This window comes from Acanthisitta chloris, unplaced genomic scaffold (genome assembly GCF_000695815.1).
Source record: "Acanthisitta chloris isolate BGI_N310 unplaced genomic scaffold, ASM69581v1 scaffold20286, whole genome shotgun sequence".
NCBI classification, from domain to species: Eukaryota; Metazoa; Chordata; class Aves; order Passeriformes; family Acanthisittidae; genus Acanthisitta; species Acanthisitta chloris.
The window spans coordinates 1-13,235 of NW_008677863.1; the positions used below are offsets into that span (position 1 = coordinate 1).

The window sequence follows — 13,235 nt, forward strand, 5'->3', positions numbered from 1 at the left end:
TGGCGCAGAAGGGACAAACTTGTGGCGCTGACGGAAAAACGCGGGAGGAGCCGCCGCGGAGGTACCGCCCTAAGGAATGGGAATGGGAAAGGGAATGGGGTGAGGTTGTTAGCACGGGCGCAGTGCAGCTCGCCCCGGGGTTGGGTTCCTGCTTTCCTCGCGGCTCTTCTATCCTTCCCTCCACTCTCCGTGCAGCTAAAAGCTATCCGGAACATGCATAGATATGCAGTTCTTTTTTTCTCCCTTTTTTCTTCTTTTTTCCTTCCTTTCCTCCCTCCTTTCCCCCTTCCTTTCTTCCTTTTCCCCTTGCTTTCCTCCCTTCCTTTTCCCTTTTTCCTTCCTTTCCTCCCTCCTTTCCCCCTTCCTTTCTTCCTTTTCCCCTTGCTTTCCTCCCTTCCCTTCTTCCTTTTTCCCTTCCTATCCTCCTTCCTTTCTTCCTTTTCCCCTTGCTTTCCTCCCTTCCTTTTTCCTTTTTCCTTCCTTTCCTCCCTCCTTTCTTCCTTTTCCCCTTGCTTTCCTGCCTTCCCTTTTCCTTTTTTCCTTCCTTTCCTCCTTTCCCCTTCCTTTCTTCCTTTTCCCCTTGCTTTCCTCCCTTCCCTTCTTCCTTTTTCCCTTCCTATCCTCCTTCCTTTCTTCCTTTTCCCCTTGCTTTCCTCCCTTCCCTTCTTCCTTTTTCCCTTTCTTCCTTCCTTTCCTCCTTCTTTGTTCTTCCTTTTTCCTTCCTTTCTTCTCTTGCCCCTTCCTTTCCTCCTTTTCCCCTTCCTTTCCTTCCTTCCCTTCTTCCTTTTTCCCTTTCTTCCTTCCTTTCCTCCTTCTTTGTTCTTCCTTTTTCCTTCCTTTCTTCTCTTGCCCCTTCCTTTCCTCCTTTTCCCCTTCCTTTCCTTCCTTCCCTTCTTCCTTTTTCCCTTTCTTCCTTCCTTTCCTCCTTCTTTGTTCTTCCTTTTTCCTTCCTTTCTTCTCTTGCCCCTTCCTTTCCTCCTTTTCCCCTTCCTTTCCTTCCTTCCCTTCTTCTTGTTCTTCTTTTTCCTGTTCCTTTCTTCTTTTCCCTTCCTTTGCTCCTTTTTCCCTTCCTTTCCTCCTCCCTTTCTTCCCCCTTCTTTTCTCCTTTTCTTCCTTTCTCTTTTCTTTTTTCCTAGTATTTTCTTCATGTGTCCAATACCTAGAGATGTCAAGGGTTCACTCCTTAAAGCAAAGGGCTTAATGAACCATATTAATAATGATTATCACTAATGATCATGCTCACAAGAGCAGAGTGTCAGGTTTTGCACGCAGGAGGTATAACACACTGGAGCAAATCCAGGGAAACACCCTGGTGATGGAGGAGAGGTGGGCAAAGGGGACAGTGCAGGCTCTGTGGAAGGCAGGAGGCAGCAGTGCCAGTGCCTCTTAGACAGTAACAAAAAGTAATCCTGTACACTAGCTCTGTACACACCTGTGACAAAAGGATGGTGGCTGCAGATCAAGGAGAAGGATTTATTCATCTCTTACTGGATGCCCAGATGAAGCATCAAACTGTTTTGCCTCCTGTTGCAGCCACTCTAGTGGGTGTGTGAGCCTCCAAGCTCTGTTCTGATCAGATGGAAACTGCTGCTTCTCCCCACAATCCCCTTAACCCTTGTTTCCAAGCAGCGTTCAGCAGCACCAGCTGGATCAGCATCTGTCTGTGCCTCCCTACACAGCTACAAGAGAATATACACTGGAGAATCTGTAAACATTGATAACTGGGTAGAAGAATCAATTTAATTTCATAACTCAGTTATGTGAAACCCAAGACGTTGTACAGTTTAATTAACCAGCACTGCCTGTAAAATATTTTCTTTACTAAACAGAATAAAACAGGGAGATCACAGGCAAAGTAGTTTACAATGTGAGTTCCAATCCACAGTAATGAGCTGCAGTCTTTGCTTTGAGTGATGCTGTGACTGTCAGCACAGCACCTGTACTCCAGCTGGAGGAGAATATTTCAGTTAAACTCTCTGGTTCACAAGTAATTTGCTCATGGATCCAATTTCATAATGTCTCTCACTGTATTTACCCACACTGGTGGGACCAGAGCACCTCTCTGCTCCAGCCCTGCCCAGGGATTACCAGGACTAGGAGCAAACCACTCCTGCTTGCTGACTTTGAGCTGTGGTATGAAAATCATTTTACCTGCCTGATCTGTTTGCTGAAAACATGAGTGGCTTGATAACAAGATGGCACATGAGTAAGAGACACCTTAGTTACCAGTAAATTGTTTCTTAATCCCTATAATGACCTTTCTACAAAGTAAAAAAAAAGCCATTGTCACTCAGACTTGCACTTGAATGGCCAAGAATTGTCTCTCAAATCACAGAGCAGCCAGGATTATACTGCCATTAATCATTAACAGCGTAACAAAACCCGGTGAGGAGGTTTTTAGAAACTCATTAACAAGGACATAATGTACACACTTTTATTTAAACATGGTCATTTACACAATAGCTAAAAGTTTCCTTCCCCCTCCCTGCCCCGGGAAAGTCTGTGTACCTGGATATCAAAATTAGCACCTAGTGTCTGGAAACAAACTAATGCCTTTACAGTCATGTTTACTGCAAGCACTGGTCAGATCCGAAGCAATTTGGGCTCAGTGAGACGTGGAGATACTGAATAATCTAATTTCTTGATGAGCTCAGTGCTGCACCTCAGCAGTGGCTTTTGGGGCACTGTTATGTGGAACACTAGGGATGCATAGTTCATAAGGCTAAACACATCTGCAAGGGACAAATCACAGTCGTGGTCTGAAATTATTGCAGTGCAAATCGAAATGAGCAGTGGGACTGAACGAAGAGGTAGGTTCTTTCCTCCTTGATGGTGAAGAATTGAACATTGCTTAGCAGGAGCTCAAGGCTAAGTAGCTTCGTGTTGGATATCTCAGGTACACAAACGAGTCGTGGCAGACTGCATGGACTGGAAGGGATTTCAAATGGCATATAAAATGGTTCACTGGCATAAAAAATAGTTATATCCAAGAGGTTCCTTTTTTGCAGAGTGAGCTGTTACTCTTGAAAGACATTGATCTAAATGTACAGGGACATTTAGACACAAAGCCATATTTACCTTGATGGTCAAGGTCAGGCCCTTGCTGAAGGGGTCACTACAGATCAGAACACTGATGGTTCATGGAAATAAAGTGCACTTTCTGCTCATGCTTCTCCTAAAAAGCAACCTCTAATTATATGAACTTATTTATCTACCAGGATTGTCAAAAAAGCAACCAAGCCCTTGCCCACAGATGGAAGTGACCAGGCAATGCCAGAAGAGAAAGCCAATTTTGGTGCAACTCTTGTACTATCTCCTCCCATGCTCCCCCATTTTTTTCCCCCCCACATTAAGCAATTTTTAATACAAATTTTTCTTTCTATTTCTGCAGCTTGGCTCCCAATTCTTTTCACAAACAGTCATATCAGCACTTCTGAGCACCACTCCGGGCTCCCAGGTATACTGACAGGGAGAAGATTTACATGGAAAAATGTCATCTTGGAAATAACACTTTTTTTTTTCTTTTTTTTTTTACAGAGCAGATTAAGATGAGTGTCAAGTCTTCAAAGCACTACAATATCCTCTGCAATTCATCACTTCTCCCATCATGGAAACACTAACAGTGTACTTGCCTTTCTACTGCAACATGGTGTGACTGGAAGGTGCCAAAATGAACACTTTTAGATCATTTTCACACACACACAAGCTGTCATGCACAGTTGGGACATTAGATTTTAAATCTATTTACAATTTTTTTTACATATTTTACAATATATATTTCATCTTTACAGCTACAGAATAAATTCAGACTAACATTGGTACCATTTGAGTTTCTGCTGGAACTTGGGTTCAAGTTAAACTAACCATTAAAACCAAGTAAGTGCATGCTTAGAAGGAAGTTTTCAGGAGAGATGTCAATGGACTAGTGTTGCTTAAAAATTACACCAGTTTATGTAGAAAATTTAAATTCAGTTCAAAAACCCACAAAAGCCTAATAGAAATCTACTTGACTAAAATAAATACAATTCATTACACTTAACCAAAAAAAATGTACCTTTAAAAATGTACTGATTTAAGCTCATCTGAATTTTAGCCTTGCATTTCCTTCCCTTCCCAAGTAGCAGGTAGTACTAGGTGAGGATAATGCTGCTTCTCAGAGCCAACACTGGGAATTATCCTGCATAGACCTGAGGCTGCAGTGGTGGGGGCAGCTTGTCATTCTCCACATTTTCAGAGTCAATAGCTGCTAAGGCTTGGCCTTTTGGCTTTATTTCTAAGGGATATTTCTCAACAATATCTTTAACTTCCTTTGTAATTCCATCAGTCCAATCTATTAGGTCTTTCTCAAGCTTCTTGGCTTCACTGACAATTCTTTCCTGTCTCTCATTCAACTGAGAGAGGAGGTCTAAGCTTTTACACATCTGCTTCACCCCCAGGCACACATCAGGTGAGAAACTGTCAGATTCTTGCTTCTTAGGGGATGTCTGACCCGTCATAAACCGATCAAAATCTTCTTGGCTTAGATTTAAAGACTGAGCATCCAGTTTTTCAATGAAGGCCACAGCACAGCACTGCAAACAAAACAGAGAGTGAGCATCACTACAAGCTACAGACTGAAATGTACCTGGTTTACTACTTATCCAGTAGCTGATTAGGGTTTTTTTAAATGCCTCAGCAGATTGCTCCTAATGAGCTTTTCCTAACCATAATCAGACAGTTCATCTCACTCTTTACTCCCCAAAGAGAAGCTGAAAACTCAGAGCAGTATGGAAGACACCACTTCAGCTGAACAGTACTGACCCACTGGGCAATGGGCATTCCACAACTCAGGGTCACTGTGTTTGGGAGGTGAGAGAACAGGAGCAGTGAGACAAGAGCACCACATTAGTATTTCATAACCTCAGCAGCAGAGACCTGCTATGCTCTGTATGAATTTCCTGGAGGAAGGAATGAAACTCAGAGCAGTATGGAAGACACCACTTCAGCTGAACAGTACTGACCCACTGGGCAATGGGCATTCCACAACTCAGGGTCACTGTGTTTGGGAGGTGAGAGAACAGGAGCAGTGAGACAAGAGCACCACATTAGTATTTCATAACCTCAGCAGCAGAGACCTGCTATGCTCTGTATGAATTTCCTGGAGGAAGGAATGCCAAATGCCCATGTCACCTTGTGGATGTTTCTCCTCCTACTGAAATGAACTTTTAACATTCCAAGTGTTGCATTCAACTACATATTTTCCTTCAAGAATTGCTTATGATGAAACAGAGCACACCCATAAAAGCCTCTTGGAGAAGCTTTAACAAGCCTGTTTACCTCCACACAGTCACTTCAGGAGAGAAACTCTTATGGGCTCAAACAGGGAACTTTGCATCTGTCACATATATCTGCACAGTCCAAACTCAGGATTTGAGGAACAGAAAGTACTTATCTCCTTGATAAAATAAAGGATAAAAATACACCCAAATCTTAGCATCAGACTGTTCAAATAAAGGGTTTAATATAAAGAAAGGAAAGCACTGTCTGGTTTGAAAAGGAAGAGAGAGGAGACAGAACACAACAAAACTGGCTGCACTGTAAGTAACCTCAACCACTATTTCAAGATCAGTTTTAATTTTTCTTCCATGTTGTGTTGTGCTTCCCTTTACTGGCAATCCCTACATCCAAAGAAAAGACAATCTTCTTGTAGAAAACCCACACTACCCCTGCACTCACCAGGTTGGTGAAATAGTATCCATCTTCTCCAGTCATTAACCTGCTTGGGTTGCAGAAACGTGTTATGTACTGGATGTTGGACTGCAGCCTGGGGGGGTTCCCCTTCAGAACAATGTATATGAGTGTTGGAAGGAAATCATCAGCAGAGGCTGGTTCATTTTTTGTAATTTTAATAGCATTAAATATGTGCTTGCTGCACCTGGTGATGCACGCTAACTTATCACGAGGGACACGCTTGGAATCCATCTCAATAATATCTGGAAGGTAAAAAGAGTTCTCAAATCATTACAAGGGTATTAATCAGACATCTGAATGAGCAGGACACTTACTGGGCAATCCCAACATTGCATCATTCCTATCTGTGCTGCTTGTTCCATAAACTCAACCTTCTCTTGGTTCAGTCCAAGTGTTTCAAATAGATCATCTAAGCCTAAACACTACTGTGGTGGAAAAATTCTTCCTGTCTCAGAGGTGATACGCTGGTCCAACAGTACAAAGATTTCTGCAAATCTAACAGCTTGGACTCTCTTCTCATGGCAGCAGAAAAGAATCTTGCTAAGCAAGAGAGATGAAATTCAAGCTGTAAACATAAACTTCACCATTCACAAACCTGTAATTGCCTTTACAACCATATCAGAGACTTCTGGAATCTCTTCATTGACAGGAACACACAGCATCTGTGGAGTTACCCAGTGCAAAGCCCTGTGACAGGAGAAAAACATTAGAACTCTTTTGCACCAGTAACATTCAGGTGTTTGAAACCAGCTGCTTCTGGAGCCCCAGGCACAAGGAGTGCTTTGTGTGAGTGAGGCACAAGGCCAGCCATAAGCTCATTTATTCCACTGAAGCAACTTATTTTCAGAAGAAATACTTTTCTTTTTTTTTTTCTAAAATTTAGTAAAAGCAAACCAATTAGTTCTCCCATTAGCTTTTACTATCCATTCTATTCCTTCCTTCTGTGTTTCCAATAAAGTGTTTTTAACCCTCTCTGGTTAACAAACTTTCCATTTCTGTGTGCACAGCACCAGGTTTTTAACATGTTTGGTTCAGAGCTCATCTACAGGACTGGGGATTACTCAAGTTCTTTTCCTTTAAAGCCTTACCTGATTCTCTTTTGGACAGCAAGATCTTTCTTCTCATCATCAGTTGTTTCAGGGCAAAACACGTATTTATACTGTCGAGTCATAATGTATTTTTCAATCTGATCCATTGCTTTCTCCACTTTTTCAGGGGGCACTGAAAGATACAAATCCCATAAATTCAGTATTCCATGGCTCTTCTGAAGATTAATACAGTTTGATCTCAACATCACCAAATCTAGTCCTACTGACTTGAGCCAACTTGAGGTCATACAGAATGGATTTAAGGAGAGTATTTTCACTCTCTATAGTAGAAGTAAAAATATGATGTGCAGAACATCACGTGTCAAAAGAAGATCATCAGAGGTTCACAATGAAGCACGTTCAACACACAAATCAGGCTCAGTTGCTTGTAGTTTACAAAGATATTGCTCAAAACTAGGCTTTGAAAATAAACCCAGTGAGGCCTTCCAAGTCCTCTGTTCCTGCTCATGTCTGACAACATCTCTGGGAATGTTTAAGCTGTGCCACTTACACACTAGGCATAGAAGAGCAGTCCCCAAGAGATCCTGTGTACTACAGTGTAACATGAGGCTCACAGCTTCTTACCTGGGTTCCACTTCAGCATTGGATTTAAAACAAAAAAATTAAAAGAACTGACCCAGATTGAAGAGATAAACCTGTAAAACCAAAGAATTTAGACTGCAAAACTTTACAGAACTGGTGCTGCTGGGAACAGTTCTGACTATGGCACTAGAATCTGAGAACAGCATTTCTGAAATCTGGTTCAGAATGAACTTGCTTTTACTTAAAAATCCAAGAGGTTTTAGCCCCAAACCATTACTTTTTCAGCAGTAAGATATGAGGAAGAAGAGCTGGATACCTTTCCAACGTGTCTGTAATTTGTCTGCTACATTTTGGTAGAAGTCCTGGGCACATTCAGACTGCTCCTCAATGCTCAAGTCCTGTAACAGAACATGGATTGAGTGTGTGTAGAAGAACTGGCAGCAACACTTCTGATGTTCTGTTTTGGTTTAAGGCAAGTGTCCAGCTGCAGTAACAGTCTGAGAATGCAAAGGTATCGTCAGAGGTGTTTACACTGGCTAAATTCTATTCAAAAACATGAGAACCCAAAACAGACCGACTCTGAAATGTGAGGGACTTGCTGTATTTGTTGCACAGATGTGGATCAGCAGTGGAACAGGACAGGTGCCATGGCATTTTCCCAGACACATCCCTGAGCAATGGTGCCAACGTAACACAGACCAAGCAAAATGCTTGTCCTGATTTTGCCTCTCTAAGAGATGATAGACAGTTACCAAAACCTCAAGAACATCATTTGAGAGAGTACCTATACAGTAAATATTTCTGATTGCAAAGTTACTATGAAATATATTCACAGTGTTATTGGAGAAACAGCAGTGTCTTTTGGGCATTGCTCAACTGAGCTCCTGAAGAGGTTTGAAGGGTTAAAATTCACTTTACTGATCGAGTCACTTTTCAGCATTCAATGGCAGCATAAAAACATATATTAAAACAATGGAGAGAGAACTTAGTTTCTGAATCCTCTAAGGCCAAAATCTGGGCAGTTGCCCTGAACACAGTGTCTCAGCTCTGCTGCCAGTGCTGCATTTTAGACATGATTCATGTCTCAGAGCAAAGCACAGGTTTTGAGAAAGACTTCTTTCTGAGCAGCACAAACTATGAAGGAAGCAGGAAATGAGAGCACCCTCGGTGTTTGAAACCAATAATAACATCATTTCACAAACTCTGTGCTCAGAATGAATCAGTTCTAAAAGAAAAAAAAACAGCTTCAAGATGTTTTCAAAGTAGAGGGAACGTAAGACTCCATCAGAACTCCCTTTGATAGTTCAATTTGAGGAGATAGTTTGAGTAACTATCCAAACAGGAAAGGCAGGACGAGGCAAAGAAAACATTGTGCTGGACACTGACTCGTTCCAGCCATAGGTGGCACTACAGACTGATTAATATTTCAGGAACATTGATTTCCTTCTGGAAAATGAAGATATAACCCTCATTCCATATTAAAAAAAGGAAAAGCATAGTCAAATTCCCCTTCCCCAAACGAAAGGAGATGTGTGGGTTGATACTGTATTATCTTTATAACTTTTTAGTCTTAAGATCCCCAATCCCTGGAGGTGTTCCAGGCCAGGTTGGATGGGACTAGGAACAATCTGGGCTAGTGCAAGGTGGGCAGGGAGTTGGAATTGGATGATCTTTGAATCCCTTCCAACCCAAACCATCCTATGATATCAGAAAACTCCTCATGTAACATCATTTTCACAAGTCACATTTATCTAGAAAATTGTTCAACAGACTAATTCATGTGGGATTTATTCAGGACTCATTTATTTGGGATGAAAAGGAAAGCTCTCTGGATACCTGAGACACTGGGGTTGGAGGGTTTCTTTGGTCACACACCACACCAAAAACCAAAGCAGGAAGAACTCAAGACTACCACGAGATCTTCACTTGACTAAGCCCATCAGCTGAAGGCTCCTGTACACACTCCAGAACAACCAACCTGCTGCAAGAAGTGCACCATTTTCTCCATCTCTCCCTAATTTTCCCATTTTACTTACGCAAGGGGCAGGCAGGACTTACCCTTTTATGATTCATTGTGTCCAAAAATAGTTTGCATTGCTTATAGATGTCTTGTCCAGGCTTATGATAGGTCTTGAGGAACTCTATGAACTCCTTGGACACTCGATCTGTCTCGATGCTAGCCTGCCTGTTTATGGAAGGGCTGGGAGCTTTGGCTTCTTGGATCTCTGCTGGGAAAATTTGGGCACATCAGATTAGCTTTTTACACTGAGAGATCAATTCAGGAAGTGTTTTTAAAATTTCAGGGTTTTTGTTGGGTTTTTTTTGCAATTGTGCAGACGAACGAGCATTTACTTCTCAAGCTTTGCCAGTGAAATGCTGGATATGATTGAAGAGAACTCCAGGAAACAGAGGATTTCACTGCAGTGAAACATTTACAGCCACACACCCATTTACACTAAGGGTCTTTAGCAATAACATGGGTTTGCTTTTGGGTTTCTTACATTTGCATTCCCAGGTAAGTAACTCCATATCACATCAAAGCTTCCAGATGGGATTTTGCAGCAGGTTAAGATAATGGAATAATCCCTTTTCCATTCTCTCTCACCTCTACATTCCTGTTCCTTTGCTTGCACCAACACAACTGGCTGACAAACAAGCTCAGGGAGCAGCAGGTTTGGGGCAGTTCTAGTCACAAATCAGTGATGCTTGTGGGGTTATTTTCCCCACCAGGAGCAGCAGCAGAAGACATGGAATGTGAGGATGAGGATGGTGCAAACACAGCAGCACAGGGGCCACAGAGCCACACCTGCAGTGCAAACCAGGACTTGGCCACTCCATGTTTCAGCAAGAGCAGAAGCACCACATTCCCTCAGGGAACAACTCTTGACACTCAAGGAGGAGGCAGGAACAGACTGCACACAGCACTGGATGCAAGTTTAGATAGCTGCAACCACAGGGTTTTGGTTTTTTGCCACACAAACACAGCTGATTTTCCAAGCTGCAAGTTAACTGTGCTGCTCCAATACCTTCACTAACCACGTTGAGTCCACCCACCTTTCAGCTTGCCAGCCAACACTGTTCAAAATGGAAGGAGTGAACAGATGATGTAAATGAACATGGTGAAAAGCAAGCAGCAGAGAGACAGAAAACATGAAAATATTCATGGTCAACACGATACAAACATAGCTTTCAATCTGAAAATACTAACATGCACCACAAAAAAAATAATCCTTGTTCTGACAAGCACATGCAGAACTCCAAAACAAAGGGAAAGAAATGGGATTTACATGTTTAAGTTGTTTAATTTAGACTTGAGGCAACTTCTTTTTGTTTGTATATTTGTTAGTTGCTTTTAGAAAGATTCAGCAGTATAGGAAACTCAAAGCTGTGGCTAACACACACTGATCACCTGCCCAAAGCACAACACTCCACACTTGAGCACAACCTTCTCTGGACAATCATTTGGTCAGGTACCATTAGAACCAATGTGGGATTTGAGTGATAAGAACAGAAAAGGTTTTGCAAATATTTAAATTCCAACTGTAGCAACTCCGATAGAAAGGGCAAATCAAATTCTTTTCTAGTTACACAAGGACAATTTTACCAGAGGGGATTTCCTCCCATTGTCTGTGCACCTAAGGCTCACAGCAGTACAACACAAATATATCCAAGCTGAATGGTGCCCACTACTACATGCTGAACTAAATTTGCCACATTTCGTATCAGAGAAGCAGTAAGCAGAAAGCACAATCTAGAAATAATGAACAAAGAAAGCAGGTTTGCTTTCAAAAGAGCAGAATGATAAGATTTTTCTTCCATGATTAATTACTGACCTTATTTCAAAGTACAGATGAAGATTTATTTACTTACTTCAACACCGAGTTCACTCTAGTATAAAACTAATGAGCCTCATTCTGCTGGTTGACCATAAGGAATAGGATTTTTTCAGTCCCAAATTTAAAATACATTATTTTTTTAGTCACTAGAGAGATGTAGTCAACTGAGTCACATTGCTGTAGGCACTGATTGAATGCTAGAGTGAACTTCTCTACTGAGTCACACCAAGAACTTGTAGTCACACAGAAATGCTTCATTAACCTCTGAGCTGAAATCCTGATTTAAGGAAAATTCATCTGTACAATATGCACTGATTACTAAGGAACAAATGTACTTCCAGCAACAAAATATTTTCAGGTTTGCCATGCATTCTAAAAGAATTACACCTAACTAAAAAAGAAGCCGATTACAGAAAAGAAATTCCAAGTTAAAAAAGAATCCAGTGGAGGAAATGTGCGAAAATGAGCATGGGAAGAGTTAAGAAAGGATCAGCTTCACGAAGAGTAAACACTACTAAAATCCTTCTCAAGGCACTCTAGAGAAATGCTAATGGTCACAGCAGAACATGAGCACTCCAGTGATTCACTATGGTTGTGCCATGGTCATGGAGCTGAGTCCAAGCAAAGAGCATAAAAAAGGGTTTGTCCTGAGCTCTATTGCACACAGACATTCATCACCTTCGTGTCATTTGCAAAACAAAGACTGCTACACCTCCAAACTCCTTTAGTCAGCAGAACAGGTCAGAATTGCAAACAGCCAACAGAAGATGACCTCTTTGAGCAGTCTGCATTTGGGTGTCCTTTTAAAAAAACAGTATGTCCTCTCTGGATATGGAATTGTCTTCTTGATTAATGTAACAAACATCTGGAGAGGTTTTGAAAATGCCAAAGTTCTTGAAGTGTCAGCTGTTAAAATGAAGTAGTTTCAACTTATAATCAGATTTATAACAGCAACTTGGGATAACAGCAGCACAAGATTTAGCTAGTTCTACCAAAATTCTTGGTTTTTTGGAACTTCAGCAGTCACACTAAGGTGGAGCTCAGAAAAGCTTCAGTTTCATTCCTACACACTCCCTACCAAAAAGCAAATTGGTTTAGAGATTCAAGTTCACCTCAAGATGCTGCACTTGGTTTTTTGTCTTCATGTTCAACAGCACAAGTTGTAACTGGCACAACCCTAGTTTGCAGTTTGCAAAGCCCAGCTAAGAAGGAAGCCTACTAAAACCAAGCAGACAGCTTTGCTCAGGCTGTGCTGCATTACCTTCAGAAGGGGAAGCCAGTTCCCAGGAGGGAGTAAAAATCTCCTTCAAATCCCTGAGAATGTTATCAGCATTTCGCTCCCTCCCAAGCTGTCCTTTCTCTTGAGCCACTGAAATAAATGCACAAGCAAGCAAGACACCAAGAGCAGGAGCATGGCAGGAGAGGTGGCAAAGGGGGCAAAAAAAAAGAAAACATGGAAAGTGAGAAGAATGAATGCAAAAAAAAGTCTGTAAAACATAACTGAATGCCTCACATAGCCACTGCTGCCCATGCACCAGGACAATTACAGAGGAAATTCAGCATATTTCTTATTAAGGAAACGCATCTTCTAATAAGGCTAAGAAAATGTTAATTTTTCTTCTGGAATTCCTACTCCACAGCCTAGAATTTTGCAGTTTTTGCCTGTGTAAGCTATTGCTATGCAAAGGCATCAGTGCCATCAACCATTCTTACTTGTCCACATGCAGCAGAACAAACATTCAGCCAACCACAAACTTGATACTCACAACCCACATCCCCACAAACACTGCCAGTCTCACATTTATTTTCAGTTAAAACCACCCTGCTCACACATCCCATTTTTTCTGTTAAGGCTGTCAAAGTGATCCACTATGGCTGCACCAGCTGATACTTTACCTCAGGGTTTTGATCACACTCAGACATACCACTTTGCTTGAGGTGACTAACAGTCAGCACCTCTTCTCCTGCTTTCTTCAGGAAGAATTCCCCTTCAAGTCCTAAACCACAACATGACACTCTGGCTGACTCATGAACCTAG

At 41.7% G+C, this 13,235-nt stretch overlaps 1 protein-coding gene across 2 annotated transcripts in view; it reads right to left on the reverse strand.

Moving 5' to 3' along the window:
• Window positions 1-3,903: 3,903 nt before the first annotated feature.
• RABGEF1 (RAB guanine nucleotide exchange factor (GEF) 1) overlaps window positions 3,904-13,235 on the reverse strand; it is a 17,973-nt gene continuing 8,641 nt past the window's right edge. The window contains exons 4-9 of one of the 2 annotated variants that reach the window (XM_009076680.1): window positions 9,420-9,586; window positions 7,678-7,759; window positions 6,819-6,951; window positions 6,326-6,417; window positions 5,716-5,972; window positions 3,904-4,571 (exon numbers count right to left, since the gene is read on the reverse strand). In XM_009076680.1, coding sequence (XP_009074928.1) covers window positions 4,173-4,571; window positions 5,716-5,972; window positions 6,326-6,417; window positions 6,819-6,951; window positions 7,678-7,759; window positions 9,420-9,586 — 1,130 coding nt within the window. In that variant the 3' untranslated portion in view covers window positions 3,904-4,172. Of the gene's footprint in view, window positions 4,572-5,715; window positions 5,973-6,325; window positions 6,418-6,818; window positions 6,952-7,677; window positions 7,760-9,419; window positions 9,590-13,235 lie in introns of both variants that reach the window. The other variant, XM_009076681.1, reaches the window with a different exon arrangement.